Consider the following 26,677-nt stretch of genomic DNA (forward strand, 5'->3'; position numbering starts at 1 on the left):
TTCTTCCTATTAAAATATCTAGTAAGAATAATTCAGATCTAAATGAGAAGTTTTAAAGTTTTGTGAGGGAAAATTCCTAAAACTAAGGAAGTACAAATTAATGCCACTTCTCAAATATCTTCCTCTCCTCTTCCACCCTGTATAATGTGATTTCTGCCTGCCAATGTGAAAAGGTACAGCTGTCTCAAAATTCATTAGCTGTCTCAAAATTTATTATGCTAGGGATTCACTTAGTCCCCTGCAGAGTTCTAAGATTTAAAAGTGTGTTATAGCTCTTAAAAAATCAGATAATTCCTGTGTAATCTCTCCTTCATAATTCTGGTAGATTTTTTTTTTATCATGGTGATATTTCACATATTTGCACCAGAATCAGCTCTCTTTATTTGTATAGATATTCCCAGGGTCCCTTATTACTGGACCTCACCAGGGTTATCATTCTCTTTCACTCTGTTGAGAAGATCTAGACTGTAATAATAGCTAGAAATACTCCTGGACTTTTTGATACATCCCCTCCCCTCCAATTAGAGACAAACAATTGGAAGACAGTTAATAAGTACATCTCTCCTTAAGGTGCTTTTTAAGATCAGATTTCCCATTCTTATAAATGATCTGCAAAAGTATGTAATGTTGAGACCCAGTTTTTTAAAGATTAACATAATAGAGTGTTGTCTTTTGGTATATAGTAATGCCATTGTCATATATGAAGTAGAATACTGTGGCAAAGGGTATGTATTTAATACCATTATTGAATAACAGTGATATGTTATCATTGCTAATGAAATGTGGTAGTAGTTGAGGGTGGACAGAAGGGAGCCAGCATTTACTGAGCATCTTGTGTAAGTCAGGATCTGTGCCTATAAGGTAAATTCACTTAGATTATCTAATCAGTTGGAAATTTGCAAAAATAAAACAGGAATTTTTATATTAATGGGCGATTTTAAAAAATCAGTGTTTTAGCAGGAGGTTAGTTACCTAGGAGATAGGACCAGTAGCCTGTGATTGATGTTCTTGGAGGATAACTGAGCTTCCCCTCCCACCCCCAGCATGAAAGCCCTGCCTTGGGGATCTGGATGGGTGGGCCTGTCTCTTTGGTCCTTTCAGTCCTGTGCTGATGGATTTTTGCCCACATGGTTGACCAGCTTGCTAATACTTTCACTCAGCTATTTGCTTCAGACTATATATAGTCTTTTTTCATTGCTCCCTTACTCAGCTTTCTCTGTAATCCCTTTCCTAATAACCTCATCACAACAAATGATTAAGCCTTTCTGTTGTCTCTTATAGCTGAATCAGAGCAAGTGATTGATGATGAGCCCAGTTCCAAGGACAGACATCCTCACACGCTGAGGGTTCTTCCTGCCTCTGCCCTCACTTGGTGTTCATACACTGCTTGTGTTGACCTGTATGTCTTTTCATGAATTTATGGCATCTCCATCTAAGGACAAGGGCTGTGTGTTATTCTTTTCTGTGTCTCCTACATTCTTAACCCTTTTGCTCAAATATATACTTGATTGAGCTAATGAATGTTGTTTTACATCGAGTTTAAGAATCTGCAAGGTTAAAATTGTAATACATTTATAGAGCATTGACTCTCATAGTGAATTCTCAGTCACCATTTTCCATAAAACCTCACATACTCCAGGCGTTTCTCTTGCCTTTTGTTCTTCAACACATAGGTAGCTTCCCCTTTTACGGACCCTCTGCAAAACCATTTTTCATGCCTGAGCCAGGGGAAAGTCTGTGGACCATGTATAAGAAAAAGTAACATTTTGATTACTGATTGTGGATTGTAAACAGTTTGAAGGCAGAGACTCTAATTTATGCTCTTTTAGTCCCCAGTGTCTAACCAGTGCCTGTCACCTAGTCGATCCTCACAAAGTATTGAGATGGATGTGGATGGGTGGGTAGAATAAGTGCAAGAGAAAGAGATGTTTATGGTCAGTGATTGTCTCTGCTTTATGTTATCTTCAGCACAGCTCCACATCATAAGTTAGTTTAAGCTAGCCTTTATTAATACCATCAGTGCTTTTAAAAATAGTTGATGCTGGTAATAATTCATTCATAAGAATGACAGTATTATCATTTTCATTACACATGTTGATTTTCATCAAAGCAAATTGCTAAGTGATTCTTAGAAAAGGATGTAATATTTACTGGGAAAGAACTTACCTAGCAGATCGACAACATTGGAGGGGAGGAAGGGGACACCTAAGAAACAGAAGAAATCTGAAGGCTAGTGACATCCATCTGTGTAGTCCCATCTGTGAACTGGGACTTTTTTTTTTTTTTTTTTTTTTTGCCGTACGCGGGCCTCTCACTGTTGCGGCCTCTCCCGTTGTGGAGCACAGGCTCCGGACGCGCAGGCTCAGCGGCCATGGCTCACGGACCCAGCCGCTCCGCACCATGTGGGATCTTCCCCGACCGGGACACAAACCCGTGTCCCCTGCATCGGCAGGCAGACTCTCAACCACTGCACCACCAGGGAAGCCTGGGACTTTTCTCTTCAGAAACCACCAAAAGTACCCAAAACTTTAAAAATTTCTTATGACAAATACGCTAATTTGTTTGATAGTCTTTTGTTACGTTATAGAGTGGTGACCTTTGTCCAAATGACTTTTCATCTGACAGACCAGCTCGTGTGCATTTTGCTGGGACGAAATAATGATGCATGTGCCTGCTGCTTTCATCTCACCCTATCATTTGTCACTTTCCATCACCAGACAGCAGGCGAGCCTATTTGTCTGCCTCAGCTGAACATGTAAATCCCCCCATGCATGTGAATGTGCTGGGATAGAGTACCTCTTACATTACATTGATACCTCCAAATTTATTCTGTTATGTGATGGTAAATTCTAGTTTGCATCTGGCCTTGTATCCCATTTTAATTATTTTTGTAGGAAAAGTAGAACTGTATCTTACTGTTTTTTACGCTTACCTTCCTTCCTCCTGTACCTATGTATCAATATGCAGATATACAGCTTTTAGTTTAAAAAAATTGATTATTCAGAAAATTTGAATTAAGGGTGATTCTTTGGGATGATTCTAAACCATTGACTACTAACATTGCATTATATTATTTACGGTACAATTTTCATTTATATGATTTAAAGTGAAGTGGTGGAAAAAGTTTTTTAGTTGGATTACATATACTTTTCTTACACTAAGGGTAAAGGAACCTTTTTTTTCTTTAATGAGTTAGATAAACTCATTAAATAAACCTTTTTTTCTTTAATGAGTTAGATAAACTCATAAACTTTTGAGCTTACACTAAATTAATTTTACACACCGAGTGACCATTTTAAAAAGCAAGTTTAGGGGATTGAAAGAATTGTATTAATTAAATAAGGTATCTAGCAGTAATATAACAAAATCATTGAAGAATACATGAAAAATACATTTTATCAGATAACATAACCATTGGTAATATAACATGAATAGCAAGAAATATATTTTTGTTTAATTATCGCCAGGAAAGGGAAAGAAATGGCCGAGTTGGGGAAAAGGGAGAAAACCACAGAAAAGTGAAGGAGAAAGGAAGATATTAACAGTGAAGTTTGAAACCTCCAAATAAAGACATACAGTTTGTGATGGATTAATCTGCAACATCACACATCACAGCTCTCAGCATGTTCACTTTTGAGATCACATGTGCTCATTACAAAACCCTGGGATGTTACCAGGTGCAGCTATACTTTTTAGATGGAAGAATTGAGGCTGAGAAAGGTTGTATAATTTGCTTAATGTCCACAGCTGGCTAATAGCAGAGGTGGGTTTTGAACCCAGGTCATCAGACTCTGCATCCAGTACTCTTTCTTCTACATGGCCCTGCATCTTCAAAGAACTAAAACGTTCTGCATCAGTTTGCCCTACTTTGTTCCCCTTCTCCCATTCGTGATCTTGGTGCTTTTATCCCACAACTGATTACTTTGCTCTGTTAGGTGCCCCTGCATTTGCCTGTACAGTAAAGCACAGATTTAATTTTTAACATACTTAGTAAATTTAGCAGTGAGCAGAATCTAGTTACTGGCCCTGGGACTGACTCACATTTTGTAAGGTACTTGATACCTACTTTGAAATAGGTGCTGCTTTACACACCACATTATGAATAACTCCCTTTCTTTACCAGGGTCAGGTAAGTTTTTGGATCCTAAAAAAAAAAAGAAGAGGATTAAAAGATACAAAATGTGTTGCCTCTGAACCCTCATCCCACAAGTGAACTTTCTAGCAGATAAATTCATGTCCTAGCTCTAAAGCCCTGTACTGAGATTGTCATTCTTCTACAAGGAAAGAACTTACTGAAAGTGTTTTTTTATTCATTATCTGGAAAGAACTTACTGAAAGTGTTTTTTTATTCATTATCTAAATAGGGGAGTAAGGTGAAGGTACTTTTTCAATCTATGTGTTAATTAAAATATGTTATCTATTCTTTATTTATAGTATAAAGATGCATTTATGAAAGCAAATCCTGGCTACAAATGGTGTCCTACCACAAACAAGCCTGTGAAATCCCCAACATCCACTGTCAATCCACGGAAGAAACTGTGGGCCTTCCCATCTGACTCTTCAAGAGACTTGTCAAGCCCCAAGAAAGCAAAGACTGAAGAAATGCCTCAGCTTAACTTTGGGATGGCTGGTGAGTTTAGACACTAATTTCACCAATTCATTTAGGCAGTATTTTTAACAGATAATAGAGAGAGAAAAGCAAAATTTAACCAATAGGAAGCAATGGCAAATATGCAGCATAGCTTAAAGCTTTGGAGTATAACATACATAGAATGTGTATATATAATATAGTTAAAGAAAGGAGGTATGGACCAAGTGGTTGAGTCATTACAAATATGTGTGGATTCCTGACATTGACATTATGGAAAAGCAGACAGCAATGTGGAGATTGTCTGGAGCTCAGGGAATTTTATAGTGTAACAAAATAGCTTACAAACTCATTCACAGTATTAAGGTGTCCCAGTAAGTAAGTAGTTATCTTGGATACCAAAAAAAACACAATTATATAGATCATCTGAGGATATTAAACATCGAAACCAAGAGTATGAACAACTCTATCACAAATCTGTGATGGATCTGACAGCTGTTTCTTAGAGGGAATTTCCATCCTACCCTCTCTCTGGCCCCCATTCCTGTTACGGGCCAGGCAAATTTAACATTCCAGATGGTCCCATTTTTTATGAGACCTTAATACTCTTTGGGTGGTAAGGAATGCTACAGCATTTATTACCATGAAATAAAGCATTTATATTCACCCTGCAAATGATTCTATCTTCCATGGCTATTATAATACCGTAATCAAGAGAGGAGTTTTCTGGGATGAAATAGGGAGATTGGGCAGGATGGAAGCATTGAAGTTGGTGTTGAGCTATAGGGTTCCTGTTTCATTATTACAAGCAAATTTTCTTTAAGATGAGAGCTCTGAACAGTTTGCAAAATGGAAAGCTTGGGAATGGAAGTTAAGCAGTCTTGTGAGGACACTTCATTTTTTTAATAGCCAGTAGGCCTAATGAGATTTAACAGTGCAGTGTGTGATTCATGGTATAACAAAGTGTGTGGTGATGTCATATATAAATCTAAGAAATGCAGTCTGATGCAATGGCAGCATTCTGGGGGAACAAAGTCTTCAGGTGATTGTTATGTAAGTGTCTGTAGTATAATTCTAGGTGAGCTTCCAAAATGATGCTTTTGCATATCCCAGAGGAATCAGAATAGAAATCTGTCCTTGTTTTAGCTGTTACTTTGTATAATTTTAGCTTCAACCCACTTGCTAGTAGTCTTGGTGAGCTCTCTAGACTCCCCAGATTGTGTCAGTTAAGAGTCTCTTATAAAACATTTTATCATCAGGACCAAATAAGCGGATATTATTACTGGCTTCTAAATAAATTCCTTTGATTAGCATTTATCTTCCATTGCTTTTTCTCCCAGTTCTAAATCTAGATTGGTCTATGTAGGTTTTTTTTTTGCACACAGTGGCTCTTCAAAAACCAAAAGTAACTGTAGATAAACTACAGAAAGCAGTGAAAGATGTCTGCCTGTAGCACCGTTTCTGACAGTTTATTAATCTACCTGTTATACCTACAAATTTAAAGTGGGACCTAGACTTCAACCAGGATATTTACAAGTCAGCTTTTATTTTTTATTTTTTAAAATTTATTTATTTAATTATTTATTTTTGGCTGTGTTGGGTCTTCATTGCTGCACGTGGGCTTTCTTCTAGTTGTGGCAAGCAGGGTCTACTCTTTGTTGCGGTGCGCGGGCTCCTCATTGTGGTGGCTTCTCTTGTTGCAGAGCACTGGCTCTAGGCACGTGGGCTTCAGTAGTTGCGGCTCGTGGGCTCGGTAGTTGTGGCTCACGGGGCTCTAGAGTGCAGGCTCAGTAGTTGTGGCGCACGGGCTTAGTTGCTCTGCAGCATGTGGGATCTTCCCGGACCAGGGATCGAACCCATGTCCCCTGCATTGGCAGGCGGATTCTTAACCACTGTGTCACCAGGGAAGCCTCTACAAGTCAGCTTTTAAAAACAGCATTCTTTAAGCAAAATACAGGAAAGAAGGAAAACAACTTTCTCACATTTATCTCATTATATATAAGGGCCCGTGACGGATGTTGGAAATCCGTGATCAGAGCCCTTGTTAAGCTAGTGTATAGCGGATAACGTTGGTGTGATGTTCCTTTTTAACACAATGAAAGCAAATTAATTTGCCTTTAATTGAAACATGGTGCTTAGCTGTTTAAATCTAGGGGATACTTTAGGGCTTTTAGAGGCCAGTTTATGCTTTTCCTCAGCATGGAATCTCATTTTGCTTTGTTTTCCCAATAGTCCTTGTCACATGACATTTTGCATTTTGAATAACCCCAAAGCAGTCAAGTGTATAATTTCCAAGGAGGGAAAGCTATGTAGAATTTAATTTAGTAGAAGCCCTCTCGGTGAAGGGAAAGCAGCTATTTATATAAATATATTTTGATATATCCAAATAACATTATATAAATTAATATAAAAGATGATGATTTCTTGTCTGTGTTTTAGTGTCTATACAGCAAAGTCATATTGGTATATAAGTTAAATAAATTATCATGGAAGTATGTTCCTATTTTACTTTATAATTTCAACTAACACATTTTTATCTTTATTAGAATGCAATTATGCAAGACTCCTGATCTCTAGAATGGCAGCTGCAAAAGTATTTAGCTGCCCAAAGAACCAAAGTACACCTTTACTTTCTGCTAAATTCATTTCTCTCTCCTGATTTTTATTTGCCAGTAGATTTACGTGTCTCTTTTAGCAGCCAAAATAGTTCATAAACTTAACATTTAATTAAGGATGGGCTCTTAAAACAACAACAGAGAGCCTTATTTCAGCAAACCAGCTCATGTTCCTCTGTGTATTCCTACGTGGCTACCTTCCAATATGGAGCTGTTTTGTGACCACCTGATTGTTTGGTGACATATTTTCCCCTCTACTAAGCCGTTCCTTCCTTCCTTCCTTCCTTTCTTCCTTCCTTCCTTCCTCCCTCCCTTCCTTCCTTCCTTCCCCTCAGATTCTTTTTTCAAAAAAATATATATTTTTTAATTTGACTATATGTAAGATGTGGTCAGAGTTGCTTCATGAGTTCCTGAGACAGATTGTATTCAAAGATGTACTTAAGGGCCTATCTTTAAACAAAAAAATCAAAAAAGAAAGAGAAGAGAGACACCTTAATGTCTTCAGGCAACACTATGCCCGGTCCTCATTTTGAATTGTAGAGAGATTACATTTAAATAAAAAGTGCATTTATTGAGGACCAATATGCACTGGGATAAGCACTGACTTAGGCAGTTTCAGATATGTTAGTTCATTGAAGTTCTGAAATTTAATTCATTTAAGACAAAATTAAAGTCTGTAGGTTTCTTATTGTCTGTACTTCCCCTGTTTAGATATAATCCTGGGTCATAGATCTACCAGTTTGCTTTCATTTTCTCCTTCTTTTTCTGTTGATTATAGAAGGAATGAAAACAAAGACCTTTGGTAGTATAAAACGGGTTCATTTTCAATGTTAAAGGTATTTCGAGGCCTTTCAAGGAAGGGCCTAACTGTACCCCTAAGATTTAAGATGTCATAAATATATCATTGTTTAATTTAAATTTGTTTTTGAAAGTTTTAAAGAAAGAATATTTGAACAAAGCCCACTAGATTTTTGGAGTCCCCTTTGTAAAATACCTCTCTGTTCTCTAGTTCCTCTGACGGCCTTGTTCTTTTTATCAGCCTGATATCATGTGGCAGAAATAACAATTTGAGAATAACAATCTCAAGTTTCTTAGAAGACAAGTATAAGCACTCTTTCGTTTTAAAAAAAAAATCCATCCAAACTCCCCATGCAGTAAGGAAAGAAGCATCACATTAGGAAATAATTCATGTTATAAACAGCTGTGATATTGAAGAAAGTATTTTGTTGGAATGGTGGACAACAGTGGTATTTAAAAAGCTCACGAAAGTATGAGTACTAAGCACATGTACCCCAGGTTTTTCCTTCATAAAGAGTTTCAGAAGTTTTCTGTAATAAGTTACATGTGGTTCTGTTGGATTTCTGATTGCTAGTCTTTGTGAGTATTCTTTTTCGACTCTGGATTATATGTACTTCATGGTTATGAATTGATGATTTACTTGTTTTTGACTTATTTAGATCCTACTCAAATGGGAGGCCTGAGCATGCTGCTTTTAGCTGGAGAACATGCTCTTGGTACACCAGAGGTAAGTGGTCCCTCATCCCTCTCCACTCTGCACCTGCTGGGGGTTGAGAACACAGACATTTGTGTTCTGTTCACACTGTTATTTCTACAGTTTCACTTTTTACAGCTCATGAATAAACTCTGCTTTTAATTGTTTTCATTAAGATCTCTATGTGCATTATATTGTGCCTTGAGGGTAACAGAGTGGGGTACATAAACCCAAAAGGACACAAACACAAGTCAGGTGCAGATTTTGAGGTTCCCTGAGCATAGGAATAAGACTTGCAATGTACAGATAATTAGCATTTGCCATGACTGTGTCATGGGGTCCATAGGGTGGATCCTATGATTCATTCATTCTATTCATAACATTCTCTGCTTTTGTGATGTTCTCATTAGACTTGCTAGTGAAAAGATGAGAGTTAAAAAAAGCATGAAACTGTCAGTCTCTCTGGTACCTAAATAAATACAAACTCCTGTTTTTGAAAATCAGGAAACATGGCATTCCAAGATTGCTTATTTTTTAAAATGGAAAATGAAAAAGGACCCAGGCCCTTATGACCTTGGTTTCATTTTTTATTCCCTTGTATTGTTATTGGGCTGTTTTTGCTAAATATTTTTAAGTATGGTTTTGATAGGCAGGTAGTATCCGGTAGCCACGCATAGTTTGCATTTGTGGAATTCCTCTATTTTCCAGACCCATTTAACAGAGGCCAGATGCAGTGACCTGCAGATCATATTATTTTACCAAACTCAGGTCCTTGAGCTGGAAGTTTTTCAATCCCCAACCAGAGTTGCTATTTAGGACAAAATAGCAATTTTATTGCATATATATATATTTTTCTTTCTTTCTTTCTTTCGTTTTTTAAGTCGTGTGCGTGCTATATGGATTACAGTTGAAGTCTATTCAGATAATCGTTTTAGAGGATACCACATAAGATATTTACATCACAAAAGGTTTTTATTATTTACAGTTTATATTTGGGATCCATAGTAGTTGACCATATGTTCAATTTGATTTAACTTTTTATTTCTGTTCAATTCAGTGCAGCAATAAATGTGTAAATTTGGTGGACTGGTAGTTATTTACATTGTACTAATCTTTAGCTAGAAAAAGTAAGCATGGCACTTTGTACCTTTGCATACTCATTATTCAGCATGTTTGTACTGCCTCACACAATAGCCTTCTCTGGCATCATTTTACTTTCTAACACATGGATGCTCCCTAATAGCAATCAGACTAACTCTCACTTGGGTGTAGAGTATCCCAAGCATGTTCCCACAGGTGAATGTTGGAGCAATAATGCACATTTGACCTTTCAACACAGTCTGGCTCATGATTTCCAAGAATACACTATATTGTGAGAGTTAGTATCATCTTTTCTAACAGATTAGATAATAATGGAGTTTTCTTCCCAATATCTATTAGCATTCCTTTTAACTTTCAGGAAAAAATGTAAACAAATAAACATCTAAGAACTTACAGATAGATGCTATCTATCTGTAAATGCTAGTCAAAGAAAGGAATACATTTTTTTCTTTGATTAAAGTTTCTCTCTTGGGCTCTTTTTAGTGAATAGCTCTTCTCACAGCTTTTAAGGACAGCAGAGTTTGACACAAGCAGTTTAAACCATGCATTGGTCAGCCTTCCATTTCTGATGAAGGGGAACTGTTTTTTTTTTGTTTGTTTTACATCTTTATTGGAGTATAATTGCTTTACAATGGTGTGTTAGGTTCTGCTTTATAACAAAGTGAATCAGTTATACATATACATATGTTCCCATATCTCTTCCCTCTTACATCTCCCTCCCTCACACCCTCCCTATCCCACCCCTCCAGGCGGTCACAAAGCACCGAGCTGATCTGCCTGTGCTATGCGGCTGCTTCCCACTAGCTATCTACCTTACGTTTGGTAGTGTATATGTGTCTGTGCCTCTCTCTCGCTTTGTCACACCTTACCCTTCCCCCTCCCGTATCCTCAAGTCCATTCTCTAGTAGGTCTGAGTCTTTATTCCTGTCTTACCCCTAGGTTCTTTATGACATTTTTTTCCCCTTAAATTCCATATATAACTGTTTTGAAAACTCTCAAGCTAAAGAAATAAAGTTAAATGGCTTAAAGAAGTAAACCGTACAGGAGAAGGGAATTTATGCTAAGGAAGAAGTTGCCAGCACTTAGGTCTTTAAGAACCACTTCTAAGAATACAACTCTTTCTTCATAATCTCTACTTTTCATCTCAGATATATTTAGGTCATTATTGAAAATAATCTTGAGATACTGAAATAATAAAGCAGCAAAATTTGTACAAAATAATGCTGTCTCTAAATATAATTAGTTTGAGAGTTTATGTCATAGGTATCAGTAAATTTCATTTAGCACCTAATTTCTATGCAATGTCTTATTCCAAATATGTAGACATGGTCATAGAACTTTAGGGGCTTATGTACATTGGCAGATGACAAATACAGTGAATACATACTTATATTTTTAAAAGAAAATTATAAATATAATGAGATAAGGAGAGAAGTACAGAAATTTCATGCTTCTGAGATTTGGAACAATTACTATGAAGTCTGTTTATACTGTTAGGTAGGACCAGTCAAATAAAGTGACATTTTACAAAACTTCTGCCACAGAGGAGGTCTAATCGTAATGGCTTTTTAAAATGCCACGAGAAAATTCTTATTCTGAAATATTTAAAGGGAGATTTACCTTTGTTCAATAGTCTAAAACCTAATCACATAGAAAAAGTCCTCAAAAGTCTATTTTTTTAATATAGAAAATTTAATATAGGTAATAGCTATATTTTTAAAAACAATTCTAGAAGGTAGAGAGGCTTGCTGTTACAGGAACAGTAAAATTCCAGGTTAAAAGCTTCTTTGGCCTGTACAATTTCCCAGATCTACATGTGATGTGCTCTTAGGGTTTTCAGAGAGAAATTATATGTTCTTGAGATAGCAGTGAGCAAATAATAACAAGCAAAATGTTTGAGTTTTCTCCTTTTTTTCTCAGTCTTCTGATTAACTCTGAATCTGCCACAATAGATTTTTGGCGTTATCAGGTCAACATTTTTATATGCTACTGTTATTAAGCCAAGCTTGGTTCTGTAATTTGTGTCTCTGGTGAATAAAAGGGATAAAAATTGCATTTATAGTTTGTTTGTTTCTTTTTCACATAAATGATCAGTCCTGTATTTTCTTTATACCCAGAGTACATTGAAATGCATTACATATTTGGGATAAATTTTAAAAAGCAGTGTTTGTTATTAAAGAGTTTATGGATTAAAGAAGCAAAATAAATGTATAGGCACACCTCATTTTATTGCAAATATTGCATTTTTTACAAATTGACGGTTTATGGCAACCCTGTGTCCAGCAGGTCTGTTGGCAACATTTTTTCAACTGTATTACTCGCTTCATATCTCTGTGTCACATTTTGTTAATTCTTGCAGTATTTCAGACTTTTCCTTATTATTATATTTGTTATGGCGGTCTGTGATCAGCGATCTTTAATGTTACTATTGTAATTTGGGGAGGGGGTGCTGCAAATCACACCCATATGAGACAGCGAACTTAACTGATAAAGGTTGTGTGTGTTCTGACTGCTCCACCAACCAGCAGTCCCCCCTCCCCCTCATCTCTCTCCCTCTCCTCAGGCCTCTCTATTCCCCGAGACACAACAATGTTGAAATTAAATCAGTTAATCACTCGACACTGGTCTCTTAAGTGTTCAAGTGAAAGGAAGAGTCACATGTCTCTCATTTTAAATCGAAAGCTAGAAATGATCAAGCTTAGTGAGGAAGGCACGTTGAAAGCTGGGGAAGGCTGAAAGTGAGCCCTCTTGCGCCAAACAGCCAAGGTGTGAATGCAAAGGAAAAGTTCTTGAAGGAAATTAAAAGTACTGTTCCATTTAACACACAAATGATAAGAATGTGAAACAGTCTTATTGCTGATATGGAGAAGTTTTTGTGGTCTGGTTAGAAGATCAAACCAGACACAACATTCCCTTAAGCCAAAGCCTAATCCAGAGCAAGGTCGTAACTGTTCAATTCTGTGAAGGCTGAGAGAGGTGAGGAAGCTGCAGAAGAGAAGTTTGAAGCCAGCAGAGGCTGGTTCATGAGCTTTAAGAAAAGGTGCCATCTCCATAACATCAAAGGGCAAGGTGAAGCAGCAAGTGGTGATGTAGAAGCTAGAGCAAGTTATCCCAAAGATCTAGCTAAGATACTTCATGAAGGTGGCTACACTGAACAACAGATTTTCAGTGTAGATGAAACAGCCTTCTATTGGAAGAAGATGCCATCTAGGGCTTTCATATCTAGGGAGGAGAAGTCAATGTCTGACTTCCAGGCTTCAAAAGACAAACCCACTCTCTTGTTAGGGACTAATGCAGCTGGTGACTTAAATTGAAATCAGTGCTCATTTACCATTTGGAAAATCCTAGGGCCCTCAAGAGTTAGGCTAAACCAACTCTGCCTGTGCTGTATAAGTGGAACAGCAAAACCTGGATGGCAGCATATCTGTTGATAACAGTTTACTGAATATTTTAAACCCACTGTTGTGACCTACTGCTTAGAAAAGAAGATTCCTTTTAAAATATTACTGCTCATTGGCAATGCACTTGGTCATCCAAGAGCTCTGATGTAGATGCACAACGAGACTAATGTTTTCATGCCTACTAACACATCCATTCTGCCACCCATGGAACAAGGAGTCTCTTCGACTTTCAAGTCTTATTACTTAAGAAATACATTTTGTAAGGCTGTAGCTGCCATATATATATAGTGATTCCTCTGCTGGATCTGGGCAAAGTCAGTTAGTTGAAAACCTCCTGGAAAGGATTCACCATCCTAGATGCCATTAAGAATGTTTGCGTTTCATGGGAAGAGATCTAAATATCAACATTAAGGGAATTCCCTGGCGGTCCAGTGGTTAGGACTTGGCACTTTCACTGCCAAGGCCTGGGTTCGATCCCTGGTCAGGGAACTAAGATCCCAAAAGCTGTGCAGTGCGCCAAAAAAATAAAAAACAAACAAAAAAATAAACATTAACAGGAGTTGAGAAAAAGTTGATTCCAACCATCGTGGATGACATTGAGGGGTTCAAGACTTGCATGGAGGGGCTTCCCTGGTGGCGCAGTGGTTGAGAGTCCACCTGCCGATGCAGGGGACACGGGTTCGTGCCCCGGTCCGGGAAGATCCCATATGCCGCGGAGTGGCTGGGCCCATGAGCCATGGCCGCTGAGCCTGCGCGTCCGAAGCCTGTGCTCTGCAATGGGAGAGGCCACAACAGTGAGAGGCCCGCATACCGCAAAAAAAAAAAAAAAAAAAAAAAAAAAAGACTTGCATGGAGGAAGTAACTACAGATGTGGTGGAAATTAGGAGCTGAAGATGTGACTGAATTGCTTCAATCTCATGATAAAACTTTAACAGATGGGGAGTTGCTTCTAATGGAGCAAAGAAAGTGGTTTCTTGAGCTGGAATCTACTCCTGGTGAAGATGCTATGAAGATTGTTGAAATGATGAGAAAGGATTTACAGTGTGACATAAATTTAGTTGATAAGCAGTGGCAGGGTTTGAGAGGATTGACTCCAATTTTGAAAGTGGGTAAAATGGTATCAAACAACATTGCATGCTGTAGAGAAATCGTTCATGAAAGGAAGAGTCAATTAATGTGACAAACTTCATTGTTGTCTTATTTTAAGAAATTGTCACAGCCTCTCTAACTTTCGTCTACCACCAACCACCCTGACCAGTCAGCAGACATCAATGTCGAGGCAAGACCCTCCATCAGAAAAAGGATGACTCACTGAAGGCTCAGATGATAGCATTTTTTAGCAATAAGGCATTGTAAAATTAAAGCATGTCCTTTTTTTTTAGGTATAATGTTATTGTACACTTAATAGACTACATTATAGTGTAAACATAACTTATATGCTCTGGAAAACCAAAAACTTTGTGAGACTAGCTTTATTGCAATATTCACTTTTGATTGTGGTGGTCTGGAACCGGACCCGTCGTATCTCCGAGGTTTGCCTGTATTGAGCAACGCAGCCATCAGGGAGTGACACCCTACACCCCCCCACACACACTCAAAATAGCAGCCTAAGCTTGTCTCTACTGACACCCAGTGAAATGTAAGCATAGAAGTCTTATTAGGAAATAACCCCATAATAGTGAAGGAAATGGAAACGAGTGTTTCCAATGAATGTGAGATTTTAGCAAACAGAAGCTGAAAAACAAATGAAGCTTTTTAATCAAGAAAATATGGTATAAGCTTAAAATATGCTAACCAGGGGGCTGTAGAGAGCCAGTCCATTCTACAGTGTCTAGCAGCTTAAGTGAACACTTTTCCTTTTTACTTTAAAAGAAAGAAATGAAAGTAATAATGTTCACATCAAACTCTGGGAAGAGCTAAAGAGAAGGCAGTTAGTTACATTGAGTTAAGCCTTCATGATTCATATCGGTGAGTTACTATCTGAAGATGAAAATGTAATAAATAAAGTATAAGTATTTGATCTAGAATTTCTAGAAGTAATCTTCAGGACTGAAAATTTCTATAGTGTTATATTTTTAACTTATTTTAATAAAAATGTAAAGCTAAATTAAATTTAAAAAATAAAGGCAGGGAGTGATACATTTCAGAAATGGAAGGGGAGATTATTCAACACATAATAATATAGAACAGCTTGGAATAATATTGGAAAGGTCGACATTTCAGTATTGGACCTAAGTGAGCACCAGAAAGTCATCTTGGCTAGAACAGAAAAGATGGTTTGGGGAATAAAAGAAAATAAGAAAAGTTAGGCAGAGTAATCTTGGCTGATGAAAAGGTTTGATGGTGTCAATATCTATTTAGTTGAATGAATGAACTGAAGGCAAACTTTCAGATGTTCGGGAAGTAATATTAGACCTGAGTCTGTGATTTCAGAATGCCTAGTTCTTTTGTTGGAATGAAGAGATACGACAGTAGAGTTACGATCAAGCCACGTTTTTCTTTGCCTTCCATCCTGTAAAATGGAACTATTAATACCCACTTGTTTTTCTTTTTCTGATTTGCTTCACTCTGTATGACAGACTCTAGGTCCATCCCACCTCACTACAAACAACTCAATTTCGTTTCTTTTTATATACACTATCAAATGTAAAACCGATAGCTAGTGGGAAGCAGCCGCATAGCACAGGGAGCATAGCACAGGGAGATCAGCTCGGTTCTTTGTGACCACCTAGAGGGGTGGGATAGGGAGAGTGGGAGGGAGGGAGATGCAAGAGGGAGGAGATATGGGAACATATGTATATGTGTAACTGATTCACTTTGTTATAAAGCAGAAACTAACACACCATTGTAAAGCAATTATACTCCAATAAAGATGTTAAAAAAATAATAATAATACCCACTTGCTTCTAACTCCCAAGACATCTATGAAGATTAATTAAATAAAACCTGTAAGGCATTTTCACCTCTCCTGAAAAGCATTCTTGTAGGTACCTAGTATTATTACCATAATTTATTCTTGGTATTTCATACTTAACTTGAAAGCTTATATTATGTCAGGCTATTACTCCTACAGGCTATGGTATGTTTTACTAGCAGCGTATTCACATTGAGCAAATAATCTGTTCAAGATTGTGTAGCCGTGAAGTGACAGAATTAGGATTTGAACCCGGGGGACTAGCTTCAGTCTTCATATAGCCTACAGGGACCTTTGTGATTCAGTCCCCACCCACCTGACCTCAACTTGGGCCACTTATGCAGTGGTGTCTGCACCCTTACGCAGCCATTTCATGAGTGCTTTCTGGGGACCAAGTACTGCACTAGGCACTTACACTGATTATCTCATTTCATCCTTCCATGAGCCTTAAGAGGTTGGTTTATTATTCCGCATTTCGTAAATGAGGAAACTAGGCTAGAGAGGTTAAATAGCCTGTCTAAGGTCATAGAGCAAGAAAGTCATTATACTAGGATTTAAACCTGTATATTTTCCATTAAGTAATGAGGTGGGTGAAATCTAAGATAGAGAAAAGGTGATAATACCAATACTTGTTAATGAATATGTCTATATTTAAAACACTGTGAGTTTTAAATTTAAAACAAATACAGATTTTTGATAAAATTGAAAGTTTTCCGCTTTCTTATAATATCTGATATCAGTGAAGTGGGGAAAATTATTTTACTGCCTGTTGGTACATTTGAGCTAGTTTGACATGTGCCTCTCTTAGGCTACTATATTTGACTACTCCAGGATGCCTAAATCTACTGAATTCCAACCCTATCCCCAACTCTTGCCCCCTTCTCACTGAAGCTGTTAATTTCCCTTCTCACAGTTTTATAGCTTTTAAACATATTTTGTGAGGAAATGCTATACTTAAATTTTACATTAAATAGGCTCTTTGAGCTTTCTCAACTCCGGTTAGAAACCTCTCCTTTTCATGTCACTGCTCACTGCCCGCTTTGGCTGGAACTGCCCATCCAGCCCAACCTCTTCCGTCTCTCTGCAGTGGGGCTCAAAGCCCAGAGAATCAAGTCCTTCTACCCAACCAGATTGACAAGCATCTGTCCTCGTTGAGTTCCTAGGCCACGTTGCTCAAGACAGTGGTGAACTCACATGAACTCTTCGGTCTTCCAGAGATGGTGGGAAGGGGTAGTGGGGAAGGTGGGCAACAAGTGAGCGGGAAGAGAAAGAGGAGAATAGAGAACAAGAAGGTAAACGAGAAGGGTGGTACGTTGTCGTTGAGAGCATGTTTGTATACACGACTGCATTCTGTTCTCACAGTGTCCTGTGAAGACGTCAGTAGCGTTGTTACCTGTTTCATCAAATGAGGAAACTGAGGCAGGAAGATGCTATGGTTTGTCTCAACTACTATAGCAGTTTGTAGAGGTGACCTGGAGTCTGTCCTGGACTTCCATCCTAGTGCTCTGCCACACAGCTTAGAATGACAGGAAACTTGACTCTGGTAGCCCTGGTGCCCTGAGAAAAACCAGGGACTTATCCTTCCTCTCAGCCAAATGACTTGACTTACATTCTAATTTTGAGGCGCTCACAACTCTATGCGGTGCTGTTGGGTTGCGCTCCTCAGGGTGGCCCCGCTGTCTCTCAACTGCAGCCCAGTCCTAGTGTCTGCCAGTCAGGTGCGCTGCTTTAGTCCTCAGGTGCTCCTTTACCTCATTTAGGTTTAATTAAGAGTGGCTTCATTTTACTCCTTAAGTAGGTTTTGAAGGACTAACTTGTATGTAATATACTTACATTGAATTCACCTGTGTTTAAAAGCTCAAGTCCATTTCAGAGCTTCATTTAACATCTCATATTAAATGCAAATTAAGTGATCACTCAGGTCCTCCGTTATAGAAGGATACCTGGCAGAAGCTGCCAATTGTAGGAAAGCCTGGGCCAGGCTGAATGAGGGTGAGAATCAGATCACTGGGCCTTGGAGTCACACGGGATCTTTGTCCTTGAACTCTGAAATGGAATCCTCTACCCCCAACCCCTCTCCTCCAGAAGAAGACAACCCCGCCTTCCACCACTGCCTAAACAGTCTTCCTTCTCTCCTATTCACTCTTTTGGTGAAAGGGTTTAACTTACCTTAGGAACACTGGCACTGACTGACCCTTCTCCCTCCACCCTGACACCTTTCCAGGCAATTACTGAGCCCTGGCAAATGCCATCTCTGATTTAATTGGGGCCCCGCATCTCAGCTGGTTTATTTCCTTAACCTTCTATTTGGTCTCTCGCCTCCAGTCACTCCCCAGTCAAGGTCATCCTGCACTCCACTGACAGAATTATTTAACTACACATCTCTCATCATGCCGCTCCTCTGACTGAAAACCTTGGCTGACTCCCCATTGCCTCCAGCCTAATTTTCAGACTGCTTAACCTAGCATTCAGTTCCCTCTCAGTCTGATTCATCTCCCACTGCACTCCCGGGCATCTCAGGCTTCAGTCACACAGGGAAAGTCACTGCTTCTCACACACACAGGGCACTTCCTCCATGCTTTTCCTCCTGCTGTGACCACATCATTTCCACAATTCTGGTGTTCCTTCTAGGGAGATCTCAGATGCTACTTACCTTACTTCTTCCATCTGTCCCCAGAAAGAATGAAGGCTGCTTCTCTGTCCTCCCACAGACCTTGTAATATTCCACCAAGAGGCATGTCCGTTCTTAATGTGTAGCTGTCTCCTGCATTGAAATGCAAGCAACTTAATGGCCAGATACATCCCCTTAGTCTCATTTTATTCCCCAGCATATAATGCACACAAGTGGGATGTAAGCGTCTTGAAAGGGAACAGCAGTCTTTGTGGCTGGTATGTAATGGGTGTTTATGGAATGTTTGTTGAAGGAGTGAGTAATCAGTAAATGTTTAAATTAGCAAGAGCAGGGATGTGGAGTTTAGATACAACCAGTGTACTTCATCCCTTTTGTTGACTCTGTGTCCATCACGATCCAGCTCTGTGCCTGTGGTCTTGTGCCTTGCGAAGTAGAAATGGGCTCTTAATAAAACCTAGCTTTCCAAACAGTGCATCTGAGTGGCTTGATCTTGTTTTATATCAAGGGGCTGGATCATGTTTCTATGTCTCTCATTATCATGATGTGCATTTTGCCTGTGGGGAAAAAGTATTCCCTCGTCATAATTCTTAATTATACTAATCATTCCCCTTCCTTGGTTATTGAGAATTATAGCTAATTTAAAGGGAAGATTGGATTTAAGGGAAGTTGAAAACGTATGTTGTTAACAAAACTGCTTTTAAAATCCCTTTAGCAGTTTTCTTTATTGGGCATGTAGCAACACCTAGTGGCTTTATGGATTATTTCAGAGACTATTTCTAAAAAGAGCTTCTTGGGTTTTTTCCTCCCTTTATTGAATCTCTACTTATTTGGTATTTTTTCTTTCCTCTTAATTGATGAACAGATATCTTCGATCTCTATATTTTGTTATGTTTAGAAAGTAAGCTGGCTTTAGCTGAAGAATGGTTGTTGAAGAATGATGTTTCTCCATAAAAAGCATACCCCACCTAATAAGTAATTTATGATACTGTAAATACAAACAGCAAGGTGATATTGCAAGGTGACAAGGTCTAGGATCCTCTAATAACATTAAACAGGAGTCTTTTGTGGGAAATAACCTTTTGCTTCCATGTGGATGTAATGCCAGATTTCTTTGCCAAACATTTACATGTATGCACAAATATATACACTTGCACTGGATGCCTCATTTATCAAACACTCAAGAATGAATTCTACCTCAGTACATTTTCCATGTCATTCAACCATTTTTACATTTTGAGATTTTAGATGGAAATATGTCTAGCATGTATCACATGCATTTCTGCCTTTTAATAAGGGATATATTTTATAATTATTCTCATCTTGACAGCTTAGAATCACATAAATATTAATTATTACATTTAGGAAAAATTTTAGGACTACTTGCTCTATTTTATTTTTTTTAATTTATTTTTTAGCTTTTGTGATAATCCACTTTACTAAATAACCGAGATTTTTAAAAATTTTAATACAATTTTGGAAGGTTACTTTCCATTTACAGTTTTTACAAAATATTGGCTATATTCCCCATGTTGTACAGTACATCCTTAAGCCTATCTTACACCCAGTAGTTTGGTTATTTGTTGTTTTTTGTTTTTTGTTTTTTTGCGGTACGCGGGCCTCTCACTGTTGTGGCCTCTCCCACCGCGGAGCACAGGCTCCGGACGCGCAGGCTCAGCGGCCATGGCTCACGGGCCCAAGCCGCTCCGCGGCATGTGAGATCTTCCCAGACCGGGGCACGAACCCGTGTCCCCTGCATCGGCAGGCAGACTCTCAACCACTGCGCCACCAGGGAAGCCCTGGTTATTTGTTTTAAATAGACTACAATGCTTTATAGAACATTTGTGTTGTAAATCAACTATGCTTCAATAAAATTTTTTTTTAAATTTGTGCCTACAGTCTTTTCACTCTGTGTCTTCTTGCTGGTGGCATTGTTTCTTTTTCAATGCTCTTCCTTTTTTTTTTTAAAATTTATTTATTTTATTTATTTTTGGCTGCGTTGGGTCTTTGTTGCTGCACGCGGGCTTTCTCTAGTGGTGGTCATCGGGGGCTACTCTTCGTTGCGGTGTGCGGACTTTTCACTGCGGTGTCTTCTCTTGTTGCAGTCGCAGAGCATGGGCTCTAGGCGCGCAGGCTTCAGTAGTTTTGGCACGTGGGCTCATGGACCTAGTTGCTCTGTGGCATGTGGGATCCTCCCAGACCAGAGCTCGAACCCGCATCCCCTGCAGTGGCAGGTGGATTCCCAACCACTGTGCCACCAGGGAAGCCCCTCTTCCTTTTTCTTATCCCCACTCTTGGCCCCTTCTGATTTGCTGCTTCTGTTCATTCTGTGGCCTAGAAAGTCAGGTAACCACACAGCTTAGTAGTAAGCCAACTCTTCTGGCTCCTAATTTTGTGCTGTTTCCATTATACTACACTGAAAATAAAGGCTAAACGCACAGTGCTTTAAAGTAAGAGTAACTAGATTTTAAAAGGAGACGTTATCCACTACCGTAAAATGCATAGCCTCAGTGACTGTAATTGCCGTTTTAACCATTGGACAGCTTTTGTTGTGTGATTCCTGGCCAGGTCATTGAGATTCCTCATATTCATAAACACAGAGAATCAAGTCAGTCAGCCAGTATTCATCGTGCATCTATTGTGCATCAGGTGTGTGGGGAGCACAAACACACACGCATAGACTTCTCTGATTGCACAGTACAATTGACATAACGTGTAGGATTATAGATGTCTTGATAAGTACTTACATTTGAATTCTCCATACAAATAGAAAGTTTTATTTAAGACCGTCCATCATAATGATTGCAGAGGGTCTCATTTAACTTTAAACCTTTATGACTAGATGCATAGTCATGACCATATTATCTATAATGGCAGTTAAAAGAAAGTTGACTTTTCTTCTTACAGTTAATATGAACTCTAATTGAGCCATAGGTTAACTAATCTCATAAATGATAACTCTCATGCATCTGCATCATGGGATTAGAAATAAAAATATGTGTTATATATTACATAGGCTTTATATAGGGTAGTTACCCTATATGATAATATACTTAATTCTAAATATCTCCATAGCTTTCTGTCATGTGTACAACCTACATTATTAAAGTTTTATAAAGTCACTTTATAATTTTTATTTAGTCCTAGGCTCTATTTTATTTTATTTTAATTTTTGGCCACGCAATTTGTGGGATCTTAGTTCCCCGACCAGGGATTGAACCTGGGCCACGGCAGTGAAAGCACCAAATCCTTAACCACTGGACCGCCAGGGAATTCCCTAGGCTCAATTTTAAGCAAAATTTTGATTATTTACCAAGATATCTAGGGGTTAAGCACACAGGATTTCTTTGTAAGCCAGGACAGTATTGATTTTTTTTCATTGTTTAGAAATTATAAAGATACAGTTCATTCAAGTATTCCTTCCAATGAAGGAATTTTTGGTGGCTAGTAATTTCAGGATTTGCTGGCCTTTTTTAGTACATTTTGTGTCTCCTTGGCTTCAAAGTTTTAGAAAGCAAATAAAAACTTCTGGACTTTTTGGCACACTAGTTTTCAAATAGTCGAGTGACAGGGAGGGAATCAAGCTTTGGCAGCCAAACCACAGGTGGCAAATTAACTAAAGCTTCTGCACCTTTTCTATGGAGCTTATCACTGGAAGAAGTTGGCCATTACCCTTTCAAATCCAAAGGTGACAATTAAAATTTTAAATGCTTATTCCTGCCCAGTGGCCTATGACGTTGTTAGAGAAACACATCTTCCATGTCTACTGAAGAAGTTCAGTGAGAAACTCTAGTTTTAGGAACATAACCTGGGTGACTGCCAGCTTTTTCCATAGATTCAACCATCTAATTTAATCACATGCAGCTATTAAAATTACATTGGAAAAGGTTTAATAACAGGAAAATCAATGTATTGTTAAAAACGAACATTTTGTAACTGTAATACATCGTCCCATTTCTGTTGAAAACATTATCTATACACACAACTGGAAGAATATACATGGAATATTACCAGTGCTTATCTTTGGGAGATGATTCTTCTTCTGTTTTTTTTTTTTTTTTTTTTTTTCAGATTTTCAATAGTGATCTTGGATTATTTTGTTGTCAGAAACATGTTATTAAAAAGTATTTTTAACTTTTATTTTTCCTCTAAAGTGAAAGATAACTTGTTCCCTAAGACTCTCTAACCTTGTCATTCAGGAAAGGAGAGAGAGGGGACACACTGTTTTGGTGTTTAGAAGACATGTTGTCAATTTTGATTTAGTTAATTCAACAAATACTTGAGTACCTACATTGTGCCCAGGCAATGTTGAGGATTCTGCATTATACAAAATCCCTGGGAGAAGATGGACCATAAACAGATATTTATGCTTGTGGTGGTCAGTGCTAAGTGCTATAATAATAAAGAATAAGGGGATTATTGAATGTTGGGGAGTAGAGATGTCATTTACCTGTCTGGTCCTACGTTCCTTTATCTGTAAAAAGGGTTAGATCAGAGGGATGCTGAAATCCTTCCTCTCTAACATTCTATGACTCCTGTGACTTTTGAATTATAGGCTACCACCTAAGTTATTATTTCACCCAAATGCAGAAATGGGTCAATTTTTAACATTGAGATAAAGAGGAATTATGTATCCTGAGAATAGTACTTGATAAACAGCAAGAATTTTTAAAAAAATTAGTGCTGTTTCTGTAACTGTTGTTAATAATGAAAATCACAGGTAAAGATGGTAGAGCATTAAATGTTTACCCAGTGTCGTAAATAATATACAAGAATATATTATAAAGGAAATTTCTCTTAGGAAAATAGTACTAACTTTTCTAAGATTGGGGCTTGTATATAAATACATGAAAGCCCTGGAAAACAAAAATTGGACCTTAGTTTTGTTTTCCCAAAAGGTTTATAATCGAAACTCATTTGCATTTTCATGTGGTCAGGTTATATGAAATAGTGGGGAAACACAGAACATGGAAGAAGTAGATGTTCTTTGGATTTGGTTGCAGAAAGCCAAGAGATCAAATAGGCATCATTGTAGACATTTCTCTTTGGTTAATAGTAATTTTTCTGAAATGCATTGTCCTGTCTATCTCCTACAATTTATGGCATTATTTAGAAGTTGAATGAACATATAAAACTTGATAAAACCTTGTGTAAGACTTTGCAGAATATAACTACCTTTTTGTCACAGTACTGCCTCAAATTTGGGGAGTCAAAACCATTCCTTCCTCAAATAGGAATGTTTTACGTGACATTTGTCTTCTGTTGTCTTCCAGAAGCTATTCTTATGATGCCTCATACCACCTTTCTTTGTTTCAGATATCCTCTGGCACCTGCAGGCCTGATGTTTCAGAATCCTCTGAATTGCGTCAGAAGTCACCATTATTTCAGTTTGCCGAGGTAATATATTACAATTTATACTTAATGAAATTGTAAAGTGAGCTTAAATTTGGGCTGATGAAAGTAACTTAAAGCAAAGAAGAACCCTGCGTTCTTAGCTCAAGTAATCATAAAACGGAAAATAGTACCAAATTCTGGAACTTTAGAGTCTCTTAATTAAGGAATAAATATGTTTATAGAAGCTTGTTATTAACTCATACTAAATATTATTGCACTGAAACCTCATCACTAATTTTTATTCATGGATAGGGAAGTTAAGAATGTAATTGAACTATTTTTAGAACTTAGTCATTTATCAGATATTGATTTGTCAGGTATTAAATCAGAAGACAGAATTGACTCATGGTTATTGGCTGTGCATTCCTTTGTATTTATTTTAAGTAAACTTCTCTTAATTGAAACTTTAGCATGCAGTTGGCAGTTTTCAAAATCTTATGTCTTGTGTCAAACCTGTTTGGCTCAGTATGTCTCTGACATATTCAGAGATGATGTAGAAAAGCACATTATCCTTGACATCAAGTCTAAAGGTTAAGACTGCTTCCCAAAATATCTGCGTTTACCCTAGAACACAATATGGAGCCATCATTGATTACTTTTTTCTAAACTTTAAACCACATGGTCTTCCCTTGATCATTCTAATTGTCTTTCACTAGACCTTCTTTCACACTGTCATCCTTCCTAATGTTTGCCCCTTGTGGTACAGTTTTGTACAAAGGAGAGCATATTTTTAGTTTCAGAATTTTTTCTCCTCTAGTGTCCTTTCCTGGTGGTTCTCAACATTTCATTGGCAGAATTACTTTTCACGCCGGCATATTAGGTCATTCCTTTTATGACATTGTTTATTATATGCCTAAATGTCCTGCTGATATCACCAGAATGTTTTAATATATATTTGCTCACATAATACTCCTTATCTATCACTTTTCTTTCTGCTCTCTGTGAGATGTGCCATGAATTCCAATTGTTTTTTATATTGTTTCCTCAAGAATTTAATGTAATAGCAGATTCAATCTGCACTCCCTTTTAAACAGTAGTTTCAGACATATTAAATAATGCTAGTCTCAACTTTGAAAGCAGAGATACTTAACCAGTGATCCCTGGTGAAAGATGTAGTGAAATCTTTCAAATTTCACATGAAATTTTGGGTGTGTTGACACATGTGCATGTTTTTGGTTACTACAGCAAACCAGATTCCAAAGAGATCCCTGACCCTAACCTAATATTTCTTCAGGAGCTCCCTATTCATGTCAACATCTCCTTTATCCCAATATTAATTTGGAGAAACATCCTTTTGTTTAAAGACTTGTGAAATGCTTTTCAAAAATCTAGATTGTTTATACTACTGGTTCTGTTTTGTTCACTATCTAATTTAATCCTTGAAGAAATATATTGTATGGGCTTCCCTGGTGGTGCAGTGGTTGAGAGTCTGCCTGACGATGCAGGGGACATGGGTTCATGCCCCGGTCCGGGAAGATCCCACATGCTGCGGAGCGGCTGGGCCCGTGAGCCGTGGCCGCTGAGCCTGTGCGTCCGGAGCCTGTGCTCTGCAACGGGAGAGGCCACAACAGTGAGAGGCCTGCGTACCGCAAAAAAAAAGAAAGAAAAGAAAAGAAATATCTTGTAGGTCGGGCATTTCCCCTTACACAAACTATTTATTTTCTTTAACTTTTATAGAGGGTTTGTAGGAGTGAAAAGTCATGTCGGAAGTAAGACCTGCAGTTTATAATTCCCAGGATTTCAGGAACATCCTTGTGGATTCATATCTGCAGTCTGTCACAGCTTGCACATGGAGGTCTTTTGAAATGATAGGTTTCATGGTTTGACCAAGAAGAGTTCTACATCTTTACCCTGAAATATTTTCAAAGTACTTGGTTAGATCTTAGCCATTTACAACAATTTGTATATGTCTAGTTTGTTAAATAGGATCTGGGAGATCTTTTTTCTTTTTACTGATATTTGTTCTAAAAATCCTTATTTGTCTGATGCAAAAGATATGGTGGAATTAAAATTTTCCTAATGCCTTCAGCAGTGAATAGAGTCAATAATTCCATCAGGCTGTCTTCTAATTTTTTCTTATCCCTAAAATTGACTTTGATATTGTATCACCAACTGGCTCCATTGTTTTTCTAAACAACTTAATTTAATTAATATGAAAAAATGATTGCTGGGATTGAGGAGTCATGATCAAGCTGCATGTATTGCTTAGTAAGTTCCCTTTGATGGAGTCGGTGAGCACAGTTAATTGAAGAAAAAGACTTTTGTGGAACTGGAAATGGGCTGAATTTACAATGCTCACGCTTTCTGCTCTTGTGACTCATTTTCACCCTAGTTTGTAGTTGTATAGAAACTTTGTTCACTTTGAAACCAAAATTAATAACTGACCTTGCTCTCAAAACATCCTAAAAACTATTTCCATGTGGCCCTCAGAGCAAACTTTTAATGAGGCTACCATAATCACCAAATAGAAACAAAAGTTCTCCTAGCTGAAGCAAGGATGGTGTGGCAGAATCCTCTATCCACTGTCAGACACCTGAGGGGCG

At 38.0% G+C, this 26,677-nt stretch overlaps 1 protein-coding gene across 2 annotated transcripts in view; it reads left to right on the plus strand.

Annotated features, from left to right (window-relative positions):
• Positions 1-26,677, plus strand: part of BBX (BBX high mobility group box domain containing) — a 278,665-nt gene that overhangs the window by 192,220 nt on the left and 59,768 nt on the right. For both annotated transcript variants that reach the window (XM_029215203.1, XM_029215204.1), the window contains 3 exons: positions 4,435-4,630; positions 8,661-8,728; positions 24,057-24,137. In XM_029215203.1, the coding sequence (XP_029071036.1) occupies positions 4,435-4,630; positions 8,661-8,728; positions 24,057-24,137 (345 nt within the window). The remainder of the gene's footprint in view (positions 1-4,434; positions 4,631-8,660; positions 8,729-24,056; positions 24,138-26,677) is intronic.

This window comes from Monodon monoceros, unplaced genomic scaffold (genome assembly GCF_005190385.1).
Source record: "Monodon monoceros isolate NGI ecotype Baffin Bay Population unplaced genomic scaffold, NGI_Narwhal_1 Super_Scaffold_11, whole genome shotgun sequence".
Classification (NCBI taxonomy): Eukaryota; Metazoa; Chordata; class Mammalia; order Artiodactyla; family Monodontidae; genus Monodon; species Monodon monoceros.